Consider the following 19,552-nt stretch of genomic DNA (forward strand, 5'->3'; position numbering starts at 1 on the left):
GCCAAGATGAGAAGAGAAACCCCGAAACGAACCCCACTAAGTAGTGAACCCAAGGCCACTCTAGCCCAGGAGTGTCACAGGGCTAAGTTACATCCCTGCCTGCCTTCTCATCCCATCTCCCCGGTCAGGGTCCCTACACCATCACATGAATGCCACCGAGTTTTAGATATAAAGGTGTTGGGAGAAAAGCAGTCTATCCCAATTTCTTAGTTTTAAGTAGCCTACACCAAATTGAACCTCTAACTGCTCCAATTTCAGTCCATGGAGAGAAAACATGGGTGGGGCATTTCCAATACAAACTTGGTACAGCTACACTGGTGTTTTACCAGCTCTGTAAGTAGGGGGGACCAGAGAGCACTGAACAGGATTCCATTTCAGGAAGGAAAAGGCTCAGCAACATGATCTAGTTGAACGAAGATTAAGCATCTGAGGTCTACCAGGCATGATGCTTAATCCCTGGGAGCCTAGAGACAGGCCTACGAACAAAGACATACAGCTCCATGTGCTGAGAACAAGGGAGTACACGTAAGAGAAAGCAGCGTCTAAGGGAGGGATCTGCCTTATCTGGAAAGACCAAGAACGATAACTAGGAGACTGCCAGGTACACAGAATAAAGAAGAAAAGTGACAAAAGGGCATTTCAGGCAGTGGGCACATGCCTGAAATACCATTTGAAAATAGACACATGGCGAGGACTGCTGGGCTGGACGGGCGGTCAGACTAGAAGTAACCAGGAGGGCAAACATAAAAGGCCCCGACTGGCCAAACTAAGGAGCTTGAATTCTATCCCTTACACGGTTGATCCCAAAAGTTCACCTTGGTGGTCATGTGAAGACCGGGCAGAGACTCCTGGCGAGACTACCTCAGCAAAGCACAGTGAAGGCCAAGCAGAGGCTGCGGCTCCTTGCCATGACATTAAGAGTTCATCAGCAAGGACAAAACGACTTGCTTTAGAGCCTGGCTCTGGAGGACAGCATGGAAAACACTGAGTGCTGGATCACTCACTCTCCCTTCCCTCTTTTTCTCATTCAGTATCACGTTGCACTTCAGAATTTCCTGTCCAGCTTCGCCTGCTTTCAACTATTCACAGAGCCCCGTGTTCATGGTGCCACAGGTGAAGATAGAGATGGAGTCCGACTGTGACCTCACAGACATGGACAAATATGGAAGAGAGACTGACGGCGAGACCACCCTCTAGGATGCAGCTGCCCCTGGACAGGGCTTCATCTTCACTGTGGGAGGACACGGTTGCATCTTCCCTGTGAGGCCTGGGTCAGGCCCTTGAACTTCTCTGAGCCGGTTTCCCTATTTGCTGAGCAGACGGAGTCATTCCACTTGCTAGGAAACTGATATATGGGTGAAAACTACTACTTACGTGCAAAGCTGTCTCCTTCTTTCTGTAGTTATAAAAAAACAACCAATATAAACATAATACCTTATTTTAAAATGCAGTCCAGGATAGAAATTATAACATTTCTTGAAATGAAAACGATTCTTGCCTCCCAAAATATAGCTAAGATAAAGGGAGCAATAGTAAATTTTTATTGAAACAAATACCAGTTCGATTTTTTTTTTAAGCTTAGATTTTTTAAATATCTAGAAGGTCTTGAAAAAAACCATTAAAATGCTCATACTTCAACAGACCAAAGTTGGAAAATTTGTTCTGCAACTTGACATACTAAGAAATACATAAAATGCCCTATCTCATCTTCCCATCTCATGCAGCTTTTTAAAGCTCCTACAGCAAATCTGCACCACCTGCATGGGCTCTAGGCCCAGGGCCAGGACAGAAGTGTGACTGGAGCTTCCCCAGACTGAAAAGCCAGTGCCCAAAGTCTACTAATGGAAAACCAATGCATGAGAGCAGGCAAATGTTTTCAAAATAAAATTGTTTTTGTTAAAATGAAACTCCCAACCACATAATGTCCACAAAATGATCCTTTAAATTATCACTGGTTTTATCCTTTAAAGTATCACTGGTTTTTCACAACCAGAATAAGACTTCTTTCTACTCTCGGCTTGGTCCTTCCTCCAAGTTTCCAATGACCTTGCTCCCAAAGTCAAACTCCCATCCACTGGACCCCTGCATGTTAGGCAGTGCTAATGTAAAATATTAGATTATAACTTTGCAGTATTAGATTAGTACTTTAAGGGCGCCTGGGTGGCTCAGTGGGTTAAAGCCTCTGCCTTCGGCTCAGGTCATGATCCCAGCATCCTGGGATCGAGCCCCGCATTGGGCTCTCTGCTCTGCGGAGAGCCTGCTTCCTCCTCTCTCTCTGCCTGCCTCTCTGCCTACTTGTAATCTCTGTTTGTCAAATAAATAAATAAAATCTTAAAAAAAAAAAAGATTAGTACTTTAAAGGAATGATTGGAAGTTGGATAGATTAAGTCATTAATAAGGAAGCAAACCTTGTCCTCTCAAAACTTATCAGTCTATCTTTAATCCCCACTTAACACCAACCTTGTTTATTTAACACCCACTATGTGCCTGACAGCCACAGTGCAGCTGACATTTACTTTCTCCAAAACTACTGCAGATTTCAATCTTGAGGAAATCACTTTGGTTAGTTACTACCTTTACTCACGGTGACCAAAGCAGGTGCTTTTCTTCTTCACTCTTTTCTGTTTTTTAAAGACAAACGATACTAGATGATTAACACTTTGGGTATGAGGACAGCCAATTGCGCCTGCAATCCTCAGAGCTTCATACAGTGCCTGGTCCCTAGAAAACTGTGTTAAGTTAAATCTCAGAGCTCCCTTCTAAGGGATACTGTCAAGAGAGAAAGCCCTATACCTCTCCTGCTTGTACTGATCGCAGCAAAATGACTTAGCTGCTCTCTAACCCAGAACCATCACTTGAATTTAAGCATAAATTCTCTATCTTCAGCTGCACCAATCCTGGAAGATCTAACAATTGACCCTTAACATTTCAGTTTTAAAAGATGGTAGATTTCCAATAGTACTTTGTCCAAATTGAACTGTAGAAATGTTATGGATTAAGAATAAATGTGCTTAATCAAACAAGTTGGAAACTACAATGTTAATTTTGTTGTTGTTGTAAATTGATCACTGTAATTTTCACCTTATATGTCATTTATATTTTGTATATACATGAACATTTTAATTTTGACAGCTCTTAACAGGTTGACATATTGTTACTTCTCCGTGTTGTAGGTCAGAAGTTCTTTCCACTTGTAATTATAATTCAATAAAACTTAATCTTGTCTGCTCATCTTGCTCCATGTTTAATAATTTAGTCAGCAAACATGGGATATGGACATGAGCTGAATCTCGCTTACAAAAACATCTCCAGCAAACTATCCTCTTTCATACCCGGGAAACTATCAAAAGAGCAAAGTCAGCTGGCAGAAGAACAAGGAAGAAGTCAGCTCCCCGTTGTTCTTTTCTTTCCACCTCAAGCTGCCTGGAGTAGGAGGACCTGTCTACCCAAATTACATCCCCGCCTGCCTCTCATCCCACCTCCCCAAAATACTCAACCGTGGTAGAGAAGAGAGAATACACAGGGACCTATCCCAGCCTCAAATTGTGCCCAGCAAATACCTTCCAATCTGTCAAATCAAACACACACATTGAAAAAGAAAAAGTAATTGTATAGAAAGCAGGGAGCAGGCACGTCAAGAAGTCCTCTGTAAATCCAACAATGCGTAAATTCAACTTCATGGTTTAGAAAACACCCGGAATAAGCCTAACCACTTAAATGAATCTTGCAGATTAAGCTCCCAGCTTGGCACAACCTGGTGGGACATCAGACTGAAAGGACTAGACTGGTTTCTCCACAGCATTTTGTTTAAGGGTTTAGGGGTTACCAAATATAGGAATACTGACATCTGTTATATCCAACCAGAAAGATTAACTATGATTAGGTCAAAACTAGAACAGAGGCGGGAAAATACAGTATTTTGCAGAACTCATTCCACACCAGTCAGAAGTGTTTTATTAAAAAAAAAAAAAAGCAAAACAAACAAAAACCCCTTTTAATCAGAAAGTCTGATTAAATTCAATATGAACTCAAGTTCTCAAAAACCCATTGGGGAAAGCCAACAGGTACATCAGAGAAAAAGCAGGCAGCTGCTAACAAGTCTTTGGTGGAAAAGTAAGTTGCATACTTAAACAGGCTGCCCTAATCCTAATGATTATCAAGCCCAAGTTTTGTTTTTCAAAAATAGGTTTCAAGATATCCCGAGGAAACCAATACAGACACCCCCAAGAGTACAAAGATGTAACAGTGAATTTTAAGGATAGAGGAAAAGCCAAATACGACAACACACAAATAATCTATAAAATAAGTCTTTAAACTTTAGAGGAACATGGGAAAGCCTCATGAATAAACACACATAGGACTAGGACTGACAGCACGTGGAACTACCCTAAATATTTTCCCAATGACTAAGCCACGGAATGACAACTCAGGACACCATTCACATGTAGTTTTACATACTATAGGTATGTAAATTACAGTAATGTTTTTTCTACTCAATTATCATTTCTTCCTTTTGACTTTTTCCCCTAATTTTCTCTAGCAACATTTTTCCTTTGGTTTGACTAGTTGAACTCAAAAGGTTTAGAACCTAAAGTGAGTATCAACTCTTATTGGAATAGCACTTGGGAAATGCAATCCTAGAAAAGGCAAATTTTAACTGAAGTGGCCTGACAAAGTTAAGCACCCGATCTTACTGGGGCGATGTCCTCCCCGTTTGTCACCAGGTGAAGTGCTTCTCTTGGCCGGCTCAGACGACCTAGCCGGAGGCCGGCTTGCTCCGTGGTGAGGTACGGCAGAGCCACACACACAGACGCCCACCCAGTTCAGCTTTCAATAAATACAAAGCATCATTTTAAACCATTTCAGTAAAATAAATAAAAAATATTGCATTTCTATTGGCCTGTTTTGCCTCTTGGACTGGCTTGGAGTGATGTTTGTGACAGAAGATGCAACAGTTAACTAGTTGCTACTCCACGTTCCTTGGGCTTCAATAATTCCTGATCTTCAAGCCTCAGCACCTTCTTTGCAGCAATAATGGTATTCTTCATCAGCATTGCCACAGTCATGGGACCAACACCCCCTGGGACTGGAGTGATGTAACCAGCTTTCTTTCTGACTCCTACATAGAAACAAGACGGGTATGCTCTGCCTTAATTCTGGCAAAGGAAATGTATGCATCTTAACGTACCATGGAAGAAGCATCCAAAGAAAAACCAAGAATATACATAAGCACCTTCGTAAGCCTCAAACTCATTAAAAAATAAGTCATATCTATATCACTTAGGAGAAAAGGCTTTCGAATATACTAAAAAAAGAACATTCATGTAATAAGAGTTGTTCAATGAATAGTTATACATCTAAATGACCTATAATTTACCATCCAAACTTTTCCTTCATATTAAATCAGTTTAGGGGGCGCCTGGGTGGCTCAGTGGGTTAAAGCCTCTGCCTTCGGCTCAGGTCATGATCTCAGGGTCCTGGGATGGAGCCCCGCATTAGGCTCTCTGCTCAGCAGGGAGCCTGCTTCCCTCTCACTCTCTCTGCCTGCCTCTCTGCCTACTTGTGATCTCTGTCAAATAAATTAAATCAGTTTAGAAAGAAAAACCTCAAAGAGTTAACTATATGTGAGATATAACTATAATTATTATATTATTAACACATTACCAATTAATACCTACCTACATCATTTTCTTACTTTTACTCTCTTATTTGCTATTATTTGACTATATTTATTTAACTATACTGTTTGCCCAAGCACCAAAGCAAAGTAATTTTCTGGAAAGTGAGAAGTAAGATTTTTTCTAACCTAATCTTAAAGGAAAAATACTTAGATACTTAGGCTTGTGTCTGGTTGCTTTATTAGAAATAGAAAACTAGAAATAGGTTAACCCACCTAAAATTGAGATAAACATGATAGCTTAAGAACTGAAAGGAGAAACCTACTAGTATATTTCAAAATCCAGGAATGTGACTCTTTCCTGGATCATTTTTAACATGCCAGGTCTGTGATCTCTCCCCTCAATGTGAAAACGATAAATCTGTAACACCTTCTAGGAGACTCAGTGGTTTCAGAAAGTCAATTCATTAAATTTTCAGACTTGTTGAAAGTGATGAAGTCACTTGAATTATGAAGTAACCTTAAGAAAAGAGTAAACACCTCCCTGAAAAGTTTATACCTGGTCCCCATAATTTTATGATATAAACAACTAAAGTGGTCCTAGAATGATTGTAAATTAAGTTTCTCTTAATTCACGTGGATTACATTTTGAATTACCACAGTAATTGTTTTTTTTTCTTTTAAGTAATTTCTACCCCCAATATGGGGCTCAAACTCACAACCCTGAGATCAAGAGACACATGCTCCACCAACTGAGCCACCCAGGTGCCCCAAGAGTAACGCAAGTTAAAAGTAAATGATCTGTCCTAAATGTCCATTAAAGGTACTATTTACTGATTTTATATTTTAAGAAAATTATATCATTTACCTTCAAAATCCACATCTCCAACTAACTTGGGTTTAGCAGTGATGGGATCTTGAACTCTATTTATTCCCACATCGATGACTGCAGCTCCCTCCTTGATCATATCTGCTGTGATCAGATTTGGAATGCCTGCAAACCAGAGAGGAATGAGAGGAATGATCACTAATCCTGAAAGGAAGATTCTACTTATCAGAGGCTTACTAATTAGCTTGTTTGATGAAAACCTGTAAAAACCTTTAGCCAAGGAACCATTGAAACTTCATACAGTAAACAGACATATTCAGAGGTTTTGAAGTAACATTCACCCATCAGGTCAAGACTGGAAAGCCAGAAACCAACACCGCACACATGGTTCTCGCCTCATCTTTATGGGCCGCATACAGTACCACGGCTAGAAGAATGGCGAATAGGGTGGCAGGAAGGCAGGCAAATTCCAAGCAGTCGCTCTTCACCTGTCTGAGGTGAGGCCTCCCCCGCCTCCCTGGGGTTCTTACCTGCAGCGGAAACCACGATGTCGGCAAGAACTGTATGTTTCTTCAGTTGCTCTTTGGGAGTGTGTCGATGAGATATTGTAACAGTGGCATCACCTAGGGATTAAAAAATACATGTCTTGATTTCTGAATCAAAACTGAAACTGGATTAGAACCAGGCAACCCATTTTAGAAATTCACCATCCCTGAAAAAGTAACTGACTTAATTCATGTACCATATATTCTGGACAGCTAAGTACCAGTTACTTTTCAGCAATTAATACCATTTCTTTTTTTTTTTTTTTAATTTAAGTTCAATCAATTAACATAGAGTGTATTATTAGTTTCAGAAGTAGAGTTCAGTGATTTATCACTTACATATAACACCCAGTGCTCATTACAAGTGGCCATCATCCAATTACACCCCCCATCCCCCTGCCCCCCCCACCTCCTTTCCAACAACCTTCCGTTTGTTCTCTATAGTCAAGAAGTCTTTCATGGTTTGTGTGCCTCTCTGATTTCATCTTATTTTATTTTTCCCTCCCGTCCCCTAGGATCCTGTTTTGTCTCTTAAATTCCACATGACTAAAATCTTATGATAAATGTCTTTCTCTGACTTATTTCACTTAGCATAATACCTTCTAGTTCCATCCACATGATTGCAAACAGTAAGATCTTTTTTTTTTTTTTGATGGCTGAATAATAGTTCATTATATATATGTCACCTCTTCTTTACCCATTCATCTGTCAATGGACATTTGGGCTCTTTCCATAGTTTGGCTATTGTGGACATTGGGGTGCAAGTGCCCCTTCAGATCACTATGTTTGTAACCTTTGGGTAAATACCCAGTTTCTTATAACTTTATCCCCTCATCCTAACTCTACCCTTCGGGATCATTTAAAATTAAATTTATCTATTCCTTATCCTATTCAATAGTCTTACATGAATTTTACCTTTCCTAAGCAAAATAGCACTAGAATTATTCAAGGTTTAAAAAAATAAGTGTACTGAAAGGTATCTAAAAATACCTAGTTTTGCCATTATTTCTGAAATAATCATGTAAGGTCATGATAATCACATGTGATAACTGATTTCTGAGCTTTTTTCTCAGACAAATCATCAGAACCTGAGATAATAACATTTTATAGTCTTATCAAGTCAATCCTTTGTAATGGTCTAAGATATTTTTCTATCAAATGATACAGGATGGGCTACTATGAACTGTTTCTTAGTTCCAACTATCAAAGCCACAACTGAAAATATCTAATTGCCTACAACCATGCTTACACTCAAAACTCAAATATATTCGAGGCATGTCCATTTCCGTACTAGTTCCTAATAAATGAATATAAATAAAGTTTCAGGTGACAGGAGTTCAGCTTCTCCTACAAAGATTACTCCCCAAATATCTGCTAACAAAATTACAGCAAATACAAAGTTTAACAAACACAGGGCACCTTCTGAAGGTTCCCATATAAACGAGCAGGGAACACTCTTCTGAAGGCCATTTCCTTACCTCCAGGGCGTTCGTGTGCCCCATCTGTGTGCAGCAGCATTGCAATGGGCATTCCAACATTTTTTGACCTCCCAGCCACAACCACATTCTTCCCTAGGGTTGGAATGCCTATGAAGAAATATATATATTTACATGAAAAGAGTGCTAGACTATGTTAGAAGGAGCACCAAAGAAGGCAGACAGAGGGCCTAGGACATGAATCTGACCATGATAAGCAAGGGAGTTACATCAGTCAAGGAGGTCCCATCACTTGCTACACATCCTAAAGGCTAAAAGAACATGAGGAAAAGGACCCTGGAAGCTACAAAATATTACATGAGTGTGCATTATCAACCCAAAGAAACCTTATGTTTCCTTTACAGAGGCTTCTGGATTAAATAGCAACAAAGTCAACACAGGCAAACAGTCAAAACAGGCAACTGCAGGGAGAGGCGGACTGGAGGACGTGTGGCCCAAATGTCCACTCTGCGACTGTAGGCACTGCTACCAGTGGCGAGTACTGGTTTCATGATACTAACACAGATATACAACTATGGGATATACCTACCAGTTCGCTTAATTATTTCCCAGACACCCCATGGCGTAGCCGGTAACATGGAGTACTGGTCCAGACACATTCGCCCTACGTTAATTACGTGAAAGCCATCCACATCCTTGTCTGGGGAAACAGCGTTGCAGATTTTCCGCTCGTCGATGTGCTCTGAAACAGAGAGCAAAGCAGCAGCCTGAAGTCACTGTCACATAGTTTGCACCGCCTGCTGGTTAGCTTAGCTGGTTTATCACGCAAACCTGTTCCTATCCCATGACTTGCCTCCGTGATTGACTTCTTCATCTGCACAGAAGGAATACATACCCAGCAAAGCCAAATGCCAATATCAAAGGCAGGATCCTCTTCTACAGCTGCTTCCCTCTGCTGCCATTTTGTATCAAGATCTCAACCCCGAGTCAAGAAAGAATTGATATTCTGTGTAGGTCTGTGCATACCTAATAATATTCACTCTCCTGAGTTTACCTCCCCTTTAAGACAAACCCATAAGAGGCCAGGTATATAAAGTAGCTAAGTATCCTCTACTCCTCAGAAATCATTCTAAGTGATAGAGTCCAAAACTCACCTGGAAGAGGCAGCTGAACAAGGAGACCATCTACATCATCATCGTTATTTAGTTTATTGATTAAATTCAACAGTTCTTCCTCTGAAACTGAAGCTGGTTTCACAATTGTCTCACTGTTGATTCCTATGATAAAATTCCAAGGTTAAAAAAGAAATCTCGGGGCGCCTGGGTGGCTAAGTGGGTTAAGCCTCTGCCTTTGGCTCAGGTCATGATCCCAGGGTCTTGGGATCGAGCCCCGCATCGGGGTCTCTGCTCAGCAGGGAGCCTGCTTACCCCCAACACCCAGCTCTCTCTGCCTACTTGTGATCTCTGTCTGTCAAATAAATAAATAATAAAAATCTAAAAAGAAAAGAAAAGAAAAAAGAAATCTGAGCATTTAATGAGCAATGCTATGCTGCCTGCCATGGTACTGTAACACAGAGGTTATCACGCCCAACGCTGGTAGCTAAAGAGCCTGGATCAGTTCTCAAAGCACACTAGAGAATGTTGGCTTGACAATTAGCTACATTTTTCTACACTGTCCTCATGAACCTCAATTTAGACAAGGAGACTGAGGCTCAGCAAAATTGAAACACAAGCCACATAGTGATGAAGACGGTCCTTCCAGTTCTGGAGTCCATGTTCTTTCCACTGCACTGTGCTTCCTCCCAGTGCCTTAAAAAGCCACAGCTTGCCATTTTCAAAGGTTCTAAAGCTTTTTCAAAGGGCAGGAGGCCTCAATCCTCAGTGATACCAAGGACTCATGGTCTGGTCAATGGCCCAGTCACCCCAGTGGTTTCACAGCCTTTCTGAAGGGAAGGGCATCTAGGACTCATACCACCAACCCACAGAGGAGCAGGAAAAGGCAGAGCCAAGCCCACCTACCCCAGGTCTACCATCATAGAGTCTGTGGTATAGCAAGACCTCAAACACGAACCTCCCATCACCTAGAACCTCCGTTTCTGCATTCCAAACTCTAACCACTGCATGATTTTTTTAAAGATGTATTTTTATTTATTTTAAAGACAGAGCATGCAAGCAGGGGGAGGGGCAGAGGGGGAGAGAGAGAAAATCCTCAAGTCAACTCCCTGCTGAGTGTAGAGCCTGATGTGGGGCTCAATCCCAGGACCCTAAGACCATGCCCTGAGTTGAAATCAAGAGTCAGCCGCTTAACCAACTGAGCCACTTAGTTGCCCACCTCTGCACGATTTAATTGGCTTTGGACCCCGTTGGTAAAGAAGCCGAAAGCTATTTCCTAGAAGTCAGAGTCATTTCCTTCAAACCTAGGTGTTCTAGGCCATATCACTGAGACCTCTTCACCAAATCTCAAACACCTCAGCCAGACTCTCATTACTACTCAAGGAAAGCAAATGTAAACCATGTTCAAGGTCACTTATCCAATGTTAAGACTAAAGACAGAATTTAGCTTATATTCCAGAAGACACCACGTGTACCAACCACTCCCATTCTAGTCTATAAGCCTCCCCAGGCGATAGGCCTGATTTCTTTTTTTTTTTTCTTTTAAGATTTTATTTATTTATTTGGCAGACAAAGATCACAAGTAGGCAGAGAGGCAGGCAGAGAAAGAGAAGGAAAACAGGCTCCCCACTGAGCAGAGAACCCAGTATGGGGCTCAATCCCAGGACCCCAAGATCATGACCTGAGCCAAAGGCAGATAGATACCTAACCCACTGAGCCACCCAGGTGCCCCAGGCCTGATTTCTTTATGACCACATTCTGCATACAGTTCAATGCCATTAGCCTCCTGTGCTTGAGCCTTCTAATTAGAAGAAAAGAATCACAACTGCCAATGGAGTTTGTCTCAGATAAGCTGCAATCTGACAGCAGTCAGGTCTGCGAGTAACACATACCCACTTCTGCAGCTGCCCGGGTCTTGTTGAGGACGTAGGAATGACTTGCAGGATTCTCGCCCACCAGCACCACGCTCAGGTGCGGCCGCTTGTTGCCCGATGCCACCCATTCTTCCACCTCCTGCCGCACTTCCTGCTTGATCTGCTGGGCAAGTTTCCTTCCAGAGATGACGACAGCTTCATTTCTGCAAAAGGCAACCACAGTCACACCACCAAAAAGCTTACATTTTTGTGAAAAGTAAAGATTGGACTACCAAAAAAAAAAGTTATTAAATACCCCAAACTTAAAGAGTAGATTAAAATGCATGGTGCCTAAACTGACTGTCAACAGAAATCTGAAGGGCAGTTTCAAAGTGGTTAATCTGTGTCCAGCTGCAGGTTTAGGAAGATAAAGTTGACTAAAACAGTTACTATCATTACCCTGAAGCGCGGAGAGGGTGAGTGCCAACTAGTACTTGGCAAAGCGGGCTCTCCCATCCAGCTGTCTGACTCCAGAATCCAGGCTTTCACCGCTATACCATCCTGCCCCCGATCACTGACACATTGATAGGACCCCCCCAAAAAAGGTTTTCCATTGTTTTAATTTGCATTGTTTTATTTGACCTGTCACCACTATGAGGTTAGTGTTTCCTATGTGCTTATATACAATTTTGTAGTTTGTGTTTTGCCTGTGTTATTAGCATCCAGCCATATATTTCGAACCATTTCCCAGTTATATCAATTGGCTTTTAATTTCTATGATGCTTCTAAATATATAAATTATGTTATGCAATTAAACCAACAGACTATGTTCTGGAAGGTCAGACCTCAAAATTACCATTGCTCCCCATAGCCCTCCTGGAGAAGACATTCCCAGTAAGAAGAAGGAGGTTCCATCCCATGGGTGGCAGTGTGCTCTACCCCAGGACCCCAGTGACCTGCCCACATCTGACAGACCAGGAGTGAGTATCTGCCACTAGGACAATTTCTAGGCTGGCCAGAGGTCCAGCTGATGTATAAGTTCAGTGCCAAAGGGGCAGTGGTAGTTAACCAGACTGGGAAGAGCTTCTCCTTGAAACATATTCACACACTAGAACCATAGAGGACCTGCTGGTGGGAGGAGCGGGAGAAAGACTCAGATAAGAGTCTTTCTCAGAAAAAAGTAGAGACAGAGCAGTGACACCCAAAGTAGGACAGAGCAAGAGATAAGGAAACTGCTACTGATGAGGCAACGAGAAAACTCAGGGTCTAGAAGAACCTTCAGTTCCCAAAACCATGTTCTGATCTCTGAAAGAACACTTCTTCCCCATAAGGATTGTTTATGCAGCTCTTCCTGGGTTCTAATGTAGAACATTCCTGGTTTTCTTATTTCCATATATGTCCTTATAATAAAGTTCCCAATACTTAATGTAGGATGAACATCTGCTCCTTAAGCATAAAAGTCTCAGCGGAAATGTCTTTCCCTTTCGTTTTCTTTCTGTCCCCCTTTCTTGAGGTTGAAGAATGCTTCAACCTCAAGACCAAGGAGACACACAATTATATGAAATATTGAAAAAATTTCCTCTTATAGAACATATTTAATTCTTAGGGATAACACCAAGATACGGGTTATCTTGTATGGTCAGATATGATTCATTCTTTTCATTTTTTTTTAAGATTTTATTTTCAAGTAATCGCTACGCTCAACATGGGGCTTGAACTTACAACCCTGTGATCAGCAGCTGGACGCTCCTCCTACTGAGCCGGCCAGGTGCCCCAGGTATGATTCATTCTTAAGACCACTGTTAATTAAAATGGAATTTTAAAGCTTCAACAGCATTTAAACCTTCCATGCTTCCTCTCCATTAAGATTAAATACCTACTTTGAACCAGATTGAAATGTCTTGGATATAAAGCAGTAATTTTATACCTAAACTTTATATTAATTTGTATTTGTTTCTTGGGGATATTAAAAAGATAAAATTTTATAGCAAACAGTACATTTACCCAAATTTTGTGTAATGAAAGCAGCAGAGCATAAAATATATACTAGCATTTCACATATACCCATGGTATATTAAGGAACTGAAAACATGTTAGCATTCGCAAATCTATTTTAGAACTAGAGTTGAAGACTTCATTCAAAGGGCTTTGGACACACACACCTCTGGAACACTCCTGGGGAATAGTCCCAGTCCAGAAACATATTCCCAACCTGGAACGCTGCCAAATGAAAGATTACTTTAAAAGAGCTTACGACAGTGATTTATATTCAATAAAATAACATATATAAAGTGCAAGGCATATATATTCAATAAAAATTAATTTCTTACTCTCTTCCTTTGGTTAGATTTAAACACAACACATATTCTTAATATATAATATATATATTTACTTACTCATAAAGATATGTGTGTAAACATATACACATATATAAATATTCAATAAAGTCTTAAATTGCATTTCCTTAAAAAGTTCCTTTCGAGGGGGCACCTGGGTGCCTCAGTCAGTTAAGCATCAGCCTTCAGCTCAGGTCTTGATCTCAGGATTGTGTGCTAGGGCCCTGTCAGGCTCCACCCTTGTCTCTCTTCCTCTGCTCCTTCCCCACCTCTCCCTCCCTCTCTCAAATAAATAAATTTAAAAAAAAAAAAACAAAAACTGAAAGCAATGAACTTAGACAAAATGGTAGAAGCACATTTGGGTTAAGAATGATCTACTACAGTTAAGAACACAGGGCTCTGGAAGAACCCAGTGTTCCAAGTCCCAAAGGCAGGTTCTGGATGTTATGCCAATTAGGTTTAAAAAAAAAAGTCAAAGAGCAACAAGAACCAAAAATAAAGCAACAACACAATGAGTATCTTCTGTAATATCAGCTGTTTTAGCCCTCCTCTGCACATACAACTCTGCAAAATCTGAAACACAGTCCTGCCAGAGAGTCATTACCTAATTTCCCATCATCTCTTCTGCCAAAGGGCAGATAAAGTAACTGCTACTCCAAAAGAAACAGAAGCTCAGCTCAGTCCCACAGAGAATCCAAAATGTATTAACTATATTAGCTTACACTTATGTAGGAATTAGATGCTTTTCACAGATGTGTTTAATAATTCATTAAGATGACAAATGAGAATAAAATGAGTGAACAGACTAGAAAAAAGTCACAAGGACTGTTCAAGTAAAAATCAGAATTAAAATCCAACTCAGTAGCATTTTTGCCTTCCTAATTCAATAGCTTAGAGCACTGTAATTTTCCATAAAAACAATGATCAGGTCCATTTTACAATTCATGATCAAGTTATACTGGAAAAGAGTTTGGTTATCTACTAATTAATTACACACCAAGAAGGATGGAACTAACATCTATTAAACATTAGGTATTTTGCTAAGAGTTTTACATGCATTACTCTCATTTACCTTGGGATTATTATAATAATTCATATACAGAGGAGAAAGTGAGGACAGTAGAAACAAGATTCAAACACCAACCTTTGCCTCCAGCCTCCAAAGTCCATTTTTCCCTAAACCCTAGTCTACTATAGTACTCTCTCCAACCATGAGTTTATGTTCCTGAAACCCTCCTCCCTCAAAAGGAATACATGCATACTCATAAAAGATACTACTGTTTTACAATTACTAGGCAGCAGTGATCAAAGCAATAAAAGGGAACCATAAATACTACAGTATTGCCTTCAGAGATGTGGCAGCCTACTCGTTCATTCAGAAACGTTAGTGAAAGGAGGGCATCTGTTACTGGAGAGTGAACGAACTGGTCCAGTTTTCTAGATGATGAGTTAAAAGATCTTTACAAATGTCTTCAATCATGAAAGCCACAGGCACACAAGGCCAGAACTCAGGAAGGGAGCAAGGGCGAGAACAGACAGCAGTAATGAGGGATGGGGCTGGAAAGGCAGGTCAGGGTCAGAACAAGGAAAGCCCAGAAGATCCCGCATTAATCCGCATTCTTGTGCTACGACAGCACCTTGGCAATGTTTCCAACATTTTTTTTTTTTTTTACACTGAGTAGAAAGTACACACGGGTTCTGCCCCTTGACAGGTGAGTTCCACTAGGAAAGAAGACTTAAGATCATTTCTGAATTCACACAGCCTAGGGCAGTGCCTGGATGAAAGAAGGGGCTGCTGTTACAAGGCTTAGCTCGCTGGCAATGCAAAAACTCTAAAGATGGGCGAGAGAGCGCGCAGATTTAGGGAGACAAATCACGGGCCCCCAGAAGACTCTTCAACCTAGGTTTAAGAATCGAAGTTTGAGGTCTAAAAAGATCAAGAAAAACCTATCACCTCTCTAAGACAATGCAAGCAGAGAGCTCTTTCTCTTCTCCTCTCCGGAATTTTCCCTTACTCAGCCTGGCAATGAGTAGTTCCGGGTGGACCGCATCAAAGCCCTGGTGACCGCAGCACATTTATTATCCTGGGAGGGTAAGGGGCAGCTTGAAGAACTGCAGGAGCCACATCCACCTCCCGAAGGAGGAGAGAAGAGCGGGTACCCGGCGAGCAAGCCGGCTCTGGGATTTCATCAGACTGCACCAACCCCGTCCGCCGCTAGGATCCCGACGCGCACGGAACGCTACTCATTCAGAGCCCTTCACCACGCGCCCCAAAGCGTATCATCAGCTTGGCCAAGCGGCTCGGCAACACCGCCAAAGGCGGCCCGCGGGTTCTGGCCGGTAACCTCCGCACTGTCCCACGTAGTAAATCCGGGAGCGCCAGAGCCCGCCTGCGCCTTTGCTCCGCACTGTGGGCCCCGTCCCGCCCACGGACTGGCCCCGAGAGAGGGCGACGCCCCGGGGCTGCGGAAACCTGCTCCCTCCGAAAGGCGGGCTCCGGGCATCAGCCCGCTCCATGGAGCGAGCGCTCAGGTCGCAGACTGAGGCCGCGCTTGGCTGCCACGTCGCCCCGTCACCGCCCGGGACAGAGATGCTCAGCAGAACGTCCCTCGGCGCCCCTCCGGAGCCCGGGCGACACCCCACCCTCTCTTCCCCTCGGCTTTCAGCGCTGACCCAGCTCCCGGACCCCCTTACCGAACTACCGAGAGGTGGAAGGGGCGATGACGGAGACGGCAGCTCTGCGCGGGCCGGAGCAGCCGGATGGCCAACGTGGACACGACGGAAACAGCAGCCATGACCCGCCCCGAGTCCCGCGCCAGGAGAGAAGCGCGCGCGCGGGTCGCGCAGTTATACTGCGGCCGCGTGGCGGGCCCCGCCTCCCGCCCGCACCCATTGGCCCCTTCCTAGGAAAGCCCTGCTTGTGATTGGAGCAAGAAGAGCCAGCGGCAGGCCCCGGAAGGCTCGAAAGCCGCCGTAGCCTGTAGAGATTGGCGGAAGAAGGCAAGCCCCTGCGGGACGCCGCGGCTGTCACGGAAGCCTGGCGGGCCCGAGTGAGAGTCGGTTCATTCATTGCTTGAACGCGCCTACTGTGTGCCAGGCAGCGTAAAAAGTGGATAAAAAGACAAGCAGATAGAAGAATGATGGAGTTAGAGAGAAACCATTTGGCAAAATCATAGGAAAAACGGATCACCGTGGATGTCAAAACAACATGACAGGATGAGGAACAGGGTATGTACTTACCGGGTTGCCAGATCTTGCAAGTAAAAATACAGGACACTCAATTAAATTTGAATTTTAGAGAAATAATTTAGGAGGAGGCGTCATACTTGTATTAGGGTAGTATTCGATGGTCATCTGCGATTAAAATTAAACTGTATTTTATCTGGCTACTCTTTTTGCCTAGTGTCAAAGTATCTCTCCCACAAAATACTTATTAATAGTAAAGGGAGAGAAATTGTAAATTTACAATAGGGAAGCCTGAAAGTCATGACCTTAAATGAGTGATCAAAGTTAACACCACCAGTAATGGAAAAAACGCGCATTATCATGAAGAGGACACATCACTTCATAACTCTTCACAAGTCTGAAAATTGAAAAAAAATTTTTCCTAAACCATTAAGTTCCCTAAAAACTATTAAAATTTTTTCACTTACACACTGAGAAGAGAGAACACAGACCTGGAATATTAAAACGGCCTAGGAAAAAACCATAGTCCTGAAATTTTGGAAGATACTAGTGGATCTTAATCTAATCACAAAGAAATATCAGACAAGCCCAAACAGAATTATTTTACAAGACAAGCAGCCTGTACTCTTAGAAAAATGTCAAAGCCATGAAAAACAAAGCATGAGGAACTGTTCTAGATTTAGAGAAGTCTCAACATGACAAATGTAATGTGTGATTTGGAACCAAAAAAATGTATCTTTCTCTCTCTTTATTTCATTTTTCTTTTTCCTTTCTCTTTGCTGTAAAGGATATTACAGGGCAATTGGAAAAATATTAGTAAAGTCTTTAGATCAGCTAATAGCATGGTATCAGTGTTAATTTCTTGCTTTACCTAGCCATATTGTGGTTACATAAAAGAATGTACTTGCCTTTAGAAATAAAGAGACATCATGTCTTCAAATGGTTCAGAAAAGAAATCTATATATATTAAAACATAGCATAATATAATACAGTTGACCTTTGAATAACAGGGGGGTTAGGAGTGCACACCTCCACATAGTAAAAAATCCTCATATCGCTTTTGACTCCCCAGAAACTTCACTAATAATACCCTACTGTTGACCAAAAGCCTTACTGATAATATAAACACTCAATTAGCATATATTTTATGCTGTATGCATATTATATCCATATAGTTTTTTTACAATAAAGTAAGCTATAGAGGGATGCCTGGGTGGCTCAGTCAGGTAAGCATCTGACTTCGGCTCAGGTCAGGATCCCAGGGTCCTGGGGTGGAGCCTAAACTGGGCTCCCTGCTCAGCAGAAAGTCTGCTCCTCCCTCTGCTCCTCACCCCACTCATGTGCTCTCTCTCAAATAAGTGGATAAAATCTTTAAAAAGAAAAAGGAGGGGAGGAGGAGAAAGAAAAAGAGAAAGAAAGAAAGAAAAAAAGAAAAAAAAAGTAAGGGACACCTGGGTGACTCAGTTGGTTAGCATCTGCCTTTGGCTCAGGTCATGTTTCCCGGGTCCTGGGATTGAGCCCCACATCAGGCTCCTTGCTCATGGGGAGCCTGCTTCTCCCTCTGCCTCTGCCTGCCACTCTGCCTGCTTGTGCTCTTTCTCTCTCTCTCTGACAAATAAATGAATAAAATCTTAAAAAAAAAAAAAGGTAAGCTTGAGAAAAGAAAATGTTATCAAGAAAATCAAGGAAGAGAAAAATACATTTCTAGTACTGTACTGTATTTTTATTGAAAAAATTCTACATGGTATACCCAAGCAATTCAAATCCATGTGGATCAAGGGTAACCTGTATAAATATCAGTTTGTTAAGGGTATCATAACAGAATATCACAGCCGGGGTAGCTTAAACAACAGAAACTTATTTTGTCCCAGTTCTAGAAGCGGTAAGTCCATGATCAAAGTGTTGTCAGGGCTTTTCCTCTTTTGAGGCCTCTCTCCTTGCCTTGCCTTGCCTTGCCTTGCCTGCCTTTTCACTGGCCTCACATGGCCTTTTCACTATGGCAGTACACCTCTGTTGTCTCTCTCTGAATAATTTAATTGCCTCTTATTATGAGGACCCCAGTCAGACTGGATATGGAGCTGCCCTAACCACCTCATTTTAACTTCGTTATGTTTTTAAAGGCTCTATTTCCAAATACAGTCACATTCTAAGGTATTGGGATTCAACAAATTAATTTGGGGAAAGGCACAATGCAGTCCATAACAATGGATTTACATAAAGAGAAGCTGATAGACCATATGCAAATGTAACATATCAACAACTAGGAACTGGGTGAAGATCATTCCAGCTTTCTGTGAATTTATCCTGTAGCCTTCTTATGGGTCTGAAATTATTTCAAAATTAAAAAAGAAAAAGACCAGTGAGGCACCTGGGTGGCTTAGTCAGTGAAGCAGCCGACTCAGTTTTGGCTCAGGTCATGATCTCAGGGTCTGACTCTGTGCTCAGTGGGGAGTCGGCTTCAGGATTCTCCCTCTGCCCCTCCTCCCACTTGCTCACACTCCTCCCCTCCCAATAAATAAATAAATCTTAAAAAAAAAAAAAAAAAGAACAAGTGAAAAAAGAAAAAAACCAATAAGAGTTCTACCCTCATGGTGCTTGGGGATTAGGCAGCATATGGTGAACAAGAAAGTAAGAAAAA

The 19,552-nt window shown here is 42.0% G+C and overlaps 2 protein-coding genes across 9 annotated transcripts in view; one reads left to right on the forward strand and one right to left on the reverse strand.

Annotated features, from left to right (window-relative positions):
• Window positions 1-3,231, forward strand: part of SLC4A5 (solute carrier family 4 member 5) — a 108,896-nt gene extending 105,665 nt beyond the window's left edge. For all 8 annotated transcript variants that reach the window (XM_082743936.1, XM_082743935.1, XM_082743941.1 and 5 more), the window contains one exon: window positions 1,032-3,231. Coding sequence is in view for 7 of the 8 variants with exons in the window: in XM_082743935.1 (XP_082600061.1) it covers window positions 1,032-1,197 (166 nt within the window). In the remaining variant the exon portion in view is untranslated. The remainder of the gene's footprint in view (window positions 1-1,031) is intronic.
• Window positions 3,232-3,931: 700 nt separating this feature from the next.
• On the reverse strand, window positions 3,932-16,587 carry MTHFD2 (methylenetetrahydrofolate dehydrogenase (NADP+ dependent) 2, methenyltetrahydrofolate cyclohydrolase). The gene is made up of 8 exons (XM_082743943.1): window positions 16,423-16,587; window positions 11,432-11,616; window positions 9,582-9,704; window positions 9,017-9,169; window positions 8,470-8,577; window positions 6,977-7,069; window positions 6,486-6,611; window positions 3,932-5,119 (listed from the first exon to the last, which is right to left on the reverse strand). The coding sequence occupies exons 1-8, from the start codon at window positions 16,521-16,523 to the stop codon at window positions 4,956-4,958; spliced, it is 1,053 nt and encodes a 350-aa protein (XP_082600069.1). The 5' UTR covers window positions 16,524-16,587; the 3' UTR covers window positions 3,932-4,955.
• Window positions 16,588-19,552: the final 2,965 nt, after the last annotated feature.

Source organism: Mustela nivalis (assembly GCF_964662115.1).
Source record: "Mustela nivalis genome assembly, chromosome: 8".
NCBI classification, from domain to species: Eukaryota; Metazoa; Chordata; class Mammalia; order Carnivora; family Mustelidae; genus Mustela; species Mustela nivalis.

Excerpts from the sequence above, each read along its gene's own strand:
- MTHFD2 (XM_082743943.1), bottom strand. The coding sequence starts at position 16,523 with ATGGCTGCTGTTTCCGTCGTGTCCACGTTGGCCATCCGGCTGCTCCGG. Across the intron at positions 11,617-16,422 it reads TTCCACCTCTCGGTAGTTCG|AAATGAAGCTGTCGTCATCT; the intron begins GTAAGGGGGTCC and ends TGCCTTTTGCAG. Across the intron at positions 7,070-8,469 it reads GGCACACGAACGCCCTGGAG|GTGATGCCACTGTTACAATA; the intron begins GTAAGGAAATGG and ends TTTAATCCCTAG.